The sequence below is a fragment of the Notothenia rossii genome (assembly GCF_949606895.1).
Source record: "Notothenia rossii genome assembly, chromosome: 4".
Lineage (NCBI taxonomy): Eukaryota > Metazoa > Chordata > Actinopteri > Perciformes > Nototheniidae > Notothenia > Notothenia rossii.
Genome location: NC_136902.1, coordinates 3,009,981 through 3,017,480, shown reverse-complemented (window position 1 = coordinate 3,017,480; position 7,500 = coordinate 3,009,981). Strand labels below are relative to the sequence as shown.

Genomic DNA, 7,500 nt, shown 5'->3' with positions numbered 1-7,500 from the left:
TGCTTGTTCTTAGATTGAATCCTTAGGTTTTATTGTACGTCGCTCAGCTAAATGCTATGTGATGTAAAGTGTGTGTGTGTTGGCTGATGATTGATTGTTAAATGTGTGTGTGTGTGTGTGTGTGTTGCAGTGAGCATTCTGGGACCTCTGAACACTCCGGACCACCAGTTCAATAAAACCCCGTCCTCCAGCTCTCTGGGGCAACGCATGAAGTCTTCTCTGACCCCCAGGTACACACACACACACACACACACACACACACACACACACACACACACACACACACACACACACACACACACACACACACACACTGTTTAATTTCCTCTAGATGTAATGTTGTGTGCTGTTGAGTAAAACGTTTAATGGATAGTCTGAGGTGCTTCTCCGTTGTCGGTGTGTACCTACAGTGAGGTTAATTAAATCAGATCATTTCTTTTACACACATTTTTCTAGACAACTTCTTTTTACTGAGTGAGTGTTTCAACATGTGACACCGTTTGATTTCATCAAAAAAAAAGGAATACATTAAAAGAATATAAACTATGATAAATAAAGAAAGAACATAGTGACATCACTACGGAACACTTGCTAAAAAGCATTAACCTGTTAAGCCCGAGAGCCGCTGCAAGTTTTTTTTTCACGAAACGGTGTCCGAAGGCTTCTTAACATTTAAAAACCTATGAATGTGTCATACCCACTTAACGGGGAGAAACTCAGCTAACTGACGATGCAAACCATTTTTAGCTAAACAAAACACAAGTCTCACAAGAAGCGTCGAAATGAGCCCTGAGCGGAAAAAATGCTAACGCACTTAGCACAGAACTCCTTATTACTTATCGTATCTGCACAAACGAGATATCGATTAGCACGCTGACATTCCACAGATTCTATAGGTATTGGTATCAGCACTGAGCGATCAGAACTCACGGCGAAATGACAACAAACAACAACAACATTAGCTTTACGGGACCAAATCGGACAACAAGTCTTAAGGTAGCTGTTATTCTGATCAAAAGTTGTGTTCAATGGCATTAAAACGATAAAAACGCTGCTGAAGGTTAATCCACAGGTTAATCCAATGTGTCTGTGTCACTTTGAAATGATTACTGATAATCCATAATTCCATTTTTTTGTCAATAACGGAGATTTCATATTAGCTGCTATGATAGCTACCAGAGTGTATGACAGCTTCCTGTTTTGGGCATTCTGGCTACGCATCACTCATTCACCAATGGGAAATGTTTAAATGGATTTTTAGGAACTTCCCCTCGATTCTATTGGCTCTCACGGTTCAAAAGAGGTGTCAATCATCAAAATCGAACGAGAGGGCCAGAGATATGGAAAATCCACCCAAATGACCCCAGAAGTGTTTTTTTTTTCTAAACCTCTCTAAAAAGGTCAAAGGTCACTTGTTTTGCTTCAATCTTGATACAGGGTACTTATTATATGTTATAGTTTGGATTCCTAAAGCTTTTAGTCGACCATCCCATCATTCAAAGGTGGTTTTCACTATAAGCAATTCTTTTTACGGACACTAATTTACATTTTTTTTACTGTGTTCAATCTGAATTTACTTTAAAATAAAAACATCTACATTGATACTGACACTTCTACATCCAACTCACAGATGTAACCTTGCTTTGAGAAAAAAGATTATTATTTGAACCCTTTTAGAAGTGAAGTTATGGTCCTTTGTTCTGGGAATGTCATTTTTGACCGGGGGATGGGATGGGCTCAACGGGTTAAAGCATGGAGACACGTCTGTTCCTACAAACTGCTGTGGAGCAGACTCCCCTCACACAACCCCACTTACCAAACCATCCTTTAACTTCTTTGTTCTCTCATTGATTTCATGATTCATTTCTTAACGACTCCTAGCTGCTGCTGATAAAAAGGTTTTTTTTTTTTTTTAAGAGAGTCGTAAAGAAGTTTAATTTAATTTGGAGAGAAGCTGACTCGATTGAACATCTTCCGTAGGAGTTAATCTCCTGCAACACATCTCATTATCCTCTGTTCTATTGACCCTCGCTGCTTATTCCATTAAATCCCATAATGCACTCTGTTTCAGATTCGGGAACAAGACAAATCGCCCGGGGAAGTTCTTCGCATCTCCGTCCCTGAAATAATCCAACGAAGAAGATACACTTGACCTTTTGTTCACTCTGCAATAACAACCCCTCTCCACGCGTAACACACGACACGCTCCAAAAAAAGGAAAGCCTCGTGCTCCGCTTCATAACCGTTTGAATATCTCACAATAGTTACGAGTGTTTTGATGGTTTTACATGTTTGTAAAGAATGCTTTTTTATAAACCAAATAGATGTATGCACACGTGTGTCTTTAGAGCTTCTGCTGAATGTGTAACGAGACCTTTTACTCCTTTAACTCGTGTTTTATATATCACTCTTTTTGAAAATATATGCTATGTGCACGCTTTGATTGTGACCTGCTTTAAATTCGACTCATGTGTCACTCAGAAGTTGAAGAACGGATTTTTTTTTTAAAAGGCATTTCATTGCAGGTTGTAATCAAAGGTGGCCAGTGTCGTTTATCCTTTATGCTTTTTCAGTGTTTGTATTTGACTTTCTGTTGAGTTTTACGCTGGTCGACGGGCGCTAACGTGCTAACATGCTAACGTGCTAACATGCTACAGCGACACAACACTCTGCCATCAGGAGAAACGATGCAGATGTAGAAACACAAAGGTTCCACATGAAGAAACATCTTCAGCAACTTGACAACACCTGCAGCGTTTAGAGGACATTCAGGGACTTGAGGAGACATGCAGCGTTTAGAGGACATTCAGGGACTTGAGGAGACATGCGGCGTTTAGAGGACATTCAGCGACTTGAGGAGACATGCAGCGTTTAGAGGACATTCAGGGACTTGAGGAGACATGCGGCGTTTAGAGGACATTCAGCGACTTGAGGAGACATGCAGCGTTTAGAGGACATTCAGCGACTTGAGGAGACATGCAGCGTTTAGAGGACATTCAGGGACTTGAGGAGACATGCGGCGTTTAGAGGACATTCAGCGACTTGAGGAGACATGCGCAGCGTTTACTAAAAGCTGCTGAAACCAGACGCTGCAAGAAGCTCAGAACACAACGTCACTCTTTAAGTGTCCCCTGGCCTCCCAGCTGTGTGTGTCACCCTTTAGTGTCCCCTGGCCTCCCAGCTGTGTGCGTCACCTTTTTAGTGTCCCCTGGTCTCCCAGCCATGTGCGTCACCCTTTAGTGTCCCCTGGTCTCCCAGCCATGTGCGTCACCCTTTAGTGTCCCCTGGTCTCCCAGCCATGTGCGTCACCCTTTAGTGTCCCCTGGTCTCCCAGCTGTGTGCGTCACCCTTTAGTGTCCCCTGGTCTCCCAGCCGTGTGCGTCACCCTTTAGTGTCCCCTGGTCTCCCAGCCGTGTGCGTCACCCTTTAGTGTCCCCTGGTCTCCCAGCTGTGTGTGTCACCCTTGAGTGTCCCCTGGTCTCCCAGCTGTGTGCGTCACCGTTTAGTGTCCCCTGGTCTCCCAGCTGTGTGCGTCACCCTTTAGTGTCCCCTGGCCTCCCAGCTGTGTGCGTCACCCTTTAGTGTCCCCTGGTCTCCCAGCCGTGTGCGTCACCCTTTAGTGTCCCCTGGTCTCCCAGCTGTGTGCGTCACCCTTTAGTGTCCCCTGGTCTCCCAGCTGTGTGCGTCACCCTTTAGTGTCCCCTGGCCTCCCAGCTGTTTGCGTCACCCTTTAGTGTCCCCTGGTCTCCCAGCTGTGTGCGTCACCCTTTAGTGTCCCCTGGTCTCCCAGCCGTGTGCGTCACCCTTTAGTGTCCTCCGGTCTCCCAGCCGTGTGGGTCACCCTTTAGTGTCCCCTGGTCTCCCAGCCGTGTGCGTCACCCTTTAGTGTCCCCTGGTCTCCCAGCTGTGTGCGTCACTTTTTAGTATCCCCTGATCTCCCAGCTGTGTGCGTCACCTTTTAGTGTCCCCTGGTCTCCGTTGTGTTTTGAGCTTCTTGCAGTGTCTGGTTTCCGTTTAGGAAACGCTGCGCATGTCTCCTCAAGTTTCTGAATGTCCTCTAAAAGCTGCATGTCTCCTCAAGTTTCTGAATGTCCTCTAAACGCTGCATGTGATGTCAAGTTGCTGGAGATGTTTCTTCGTGTGGAACATTAGTGTTTTTATATCTGCATCCTTTCTGAAGCTGCAGGATGTTTCTCCTGATGGGAGAGGTTCGAGACGTTGCAGCGTGTTAGCGCCTGTCGGCCTCCATAGTTTGGATCGTCTTTATCCTCCAGTAAATGTTGTTGTAATTGTTTACGCGCTCTCGGGCCCTCCTGTTTAATAGTTGGCATTATTCTCTGAGAAACAGGGCGTACAATTAAAATATCTGCGCTGCCGGTGATCGTCAGGTACTTTGTTCCCGGGCAGGATCATTTAATCTCGCTCCGTGTATTTTGGACCGTTGGAGGATGCTAACTAGCATGCTAACGGCCATTACGTTGTAAGATTAGCCAGTTTAAGTTGCTGTGGCATTATTTGAATATTTAGCACAACATTTTGTACACTTGCTCTAAAAGAACTGTAACTTATAAAATACATTTCGTACCAAAATTGTCTCCTGTTTTTTTTTTTGATATACTTTTCTGAATCTTAATGAATTGATTTCATTCATTTAAAAATGTCCTTAATTGATGTTTAATTGTTTTAAACCGTCTTAAAAAGTGAGATTTAATCAATTAAATAAATTGTTTCATTATATTGTCTCACTTTTTTTAAATTATTTACCAAAAGCCTCTTGCAAAAAATTTCGCGGATCCGGGTCTCAGTGTAACTTGTGTCCTTACACAGAGGGTTGATTCAGATAGTTATTAACAATGGTTTGATGATGCATCGTTATAAAACGGCATGAATTCAAAGCAGAATAACATCTCAGATTATCAAACCTTCTGTAATATAATCTTTACAGTGAGCATCTTTGTTCTTCTTCTCCACTATATGTATTTAATCCCTTTAGTTACTTCACAGATGTGGATGAATGATGGTAAATCTAATCAAGTGTTAAATCAGACTTTAGTTCCACCTGGAGTAAATCCACCAGCTACCCTGCAGTATACAAAGTCATTCAAACTAGCTGCACCTTTACCAGCTTTGAGAACACTTTCATGATCAATCATTATAAAACACATCGTATACCAGCCCATTGAAAATGTCCTCTGTAGTGGACATTTTGTTAACAAGCATCTCCTTTGACTCTTTTGAGCTACTCTATCAATCCCTGATGTACTGTACAGAGACATCCTGGTCTTTCCAGTGATATGTCATTGGTTAAAATTGCATGCTGGGAAGTACCCTCTTTCTTTTCATCCAAAATGGCTGCCATAACAAAAACTAAATGTTATAGAAGCAGGAGGAGGAGAAGTCAAATATTGTTGAATAATTGTAACCATGAAAATCATATGTTGTTTATTAACATGTGAGAACTATATAATTCCCCCAGTCAGAGCTGGTTGATGTGGCCAGGGAAAAGAAAGTTTGGGGCTCTCTGCTGGAACTGCTACCTCCGCGACCCGACCACGGATAAGCGGGAGAAGATGGATGGATGGAACTACATAATTAGTTCTGAGAGCAATTAAATAATTCAAGTTTTGAAATAACAGCCCTTTCATAAATGTCCATTCTAGTGGACGTCAGGACCGTCATCATGGACTTTATGACTCAATATTGTTGCAGGAGACGGAACTGAAGCAGACATTTTCTGTACCAGATAGTTCAGGGAGATTCAGATGATGAGAGAGAGGATGATTTCACACCTGGGATAGAAGAGGGGCAAGAAGAAGGGGGGAAAGATGCAGGAGGCTCCATGAGCGCACAGATACAGACAGATAGGGACGAGCTGGAAAGACATGGCCCTCTGTGGGCCAAGAGTAGCACGTATGTCTTATTGTTTTTACTTTAAGTGGAGCCATGAAAAATGAGAGTTGCCTCAGACAGCTTTGTTCCTATGAGCAGGTCAAATGGAGACCACATCCATACAACTAGTCAAGATGACCCTACAGCCCGTGCCGACTGGAGTCAATGAGGTACTTTTCCACTACATTGACTACAGGTCTTTGGTCTTTGTTGAATCTTTCCAGATCTTCAAACTAGTTTTTGAGTGACCAAATAAACAGCAATGTTCAGATCAATTACTTATTCATGTTTTAAATAAAGGTGAATGTATTAATATTACTCTATAACCATAAAACATTACATAGTCTGTTCATTTTGTCTGTCTTTTGAAACTAATATCGTCCTCTACAGTGGACATACTGGAACATTTAAAAATAAAATAAAAGTCTAAATTGCAAGATGTTTTTTTAACCCTAAATAAGTAGGAAATCACAAAATAAGGAAATTGGAAGACACTTTCTTTCCTCGGGTCCCAGGAGGATAAATTATTCTGAAATGGACCAATCTGCACAATAACTACTTTTACTGTCTCTACTTTCACTATATTTTGATGATAATACTTTTCTACTTTTACTTCAGGAACATTTTGAATGCAGGTCTTTTGCTGTAACAGTATTCCTACACTCTGGTACTTCTACTTTTACTCAAGAACAAGATCTGAGTACTTCTCCCACTCTTTAGAGATCTCACAGAAAAGGCACATGACAAACTGTAAATATAATAAATTGGAATTTATTTTACAAAAAAACATTACATTTCACTTGATTGTGTTTTTCCATCAGTTCAGAAGCACTTGGGCCAGGGCCAGAGGAGGGGGGTGTTCCTGATGTAGTCCTGGAACTGAGGGTCCGCGCCCCACTTCTTCAACGCCTGTTTCTCCAGGATGGGGATCCCGCTGACGTGGCGCAGCAGGAACCAGACGAAGAGCGGCGAGGCGGCGCTGAGCAGCTGAATAGGACCCTTCATCACCGAGGAGGCCGACAGCCACAGACCCCCCCACTGCAGGATCTCCCCAAAGTAGTTTGGGTGCCGGCTGTACGCCCAGAGGCCGCTCTGGATGAACTTCCCCTGAGAAGAGATTTCGACGAGACGGTTAATGTTGGGAAACACTGAATGTCCTCTTCCAACATGAGAGTAACATGATAACAAAGGTATCACCTGTAGCTGTGAACATGACAGGATGTGTGATTACCTAGAAGAGCATCAGGACTGTTTGAGGCATATGATAGCTATGTGATTAACATGATGATTCAGCCTCTATGGAGAGAGACATATGACAAGCATGCTCATTTCTGACGTGGAGCTAATCTGAAGTAAACATTGAATACTGCTTTCTATTCCTCCATCTTGTGACTGGGTAACTCCCTCTCTTGGATATCAGCATGTGAAGGACACTGTTCAGGAACTAGTTGATGCTCTGTATGTGATGACTCCTTCCATTCTGGAGAGGATCACAGATACATGGATCCTGAGGTTCAAGCTCAAGCCGGGGACCAGGGAGAGTTTTCCAACAGTTAGACTCGGGGAATAGTGTGATGAGATGTCTGTCTTTTAGGGCTGGATCCGAATATT

General features: G+C 43.0%; 1 protein-coding gene across 1 annotated transcript in view; it reads left to right on the top strand.

Moving 5' to 3' along the window:
* racgap1 (Rac GTPase activating protein 1) overlaps positions 1-4,590 on the top strand; it is a 28,484-nt gene extending 23,894 nt beyond the window's left edge. Inside the window, exons 16-17 of the mRNA XM_079675212.1 lie at positions 131-230; positions 2,072-4,590. Of these exons, the coding sequence (XP_079531338.1) occupies positions 131-230; positions 2,072-2,129 (158 nt within the window). The 3' untranslated portion in view covers positions 2,130-4,590. The remainder of the gene's footprint in view (positions 1-130; positions 231-2,071) is intronic.
* The last annotated feature ends 2,910 nt before the right edge of the window (positions 4,591-7,500 follow it).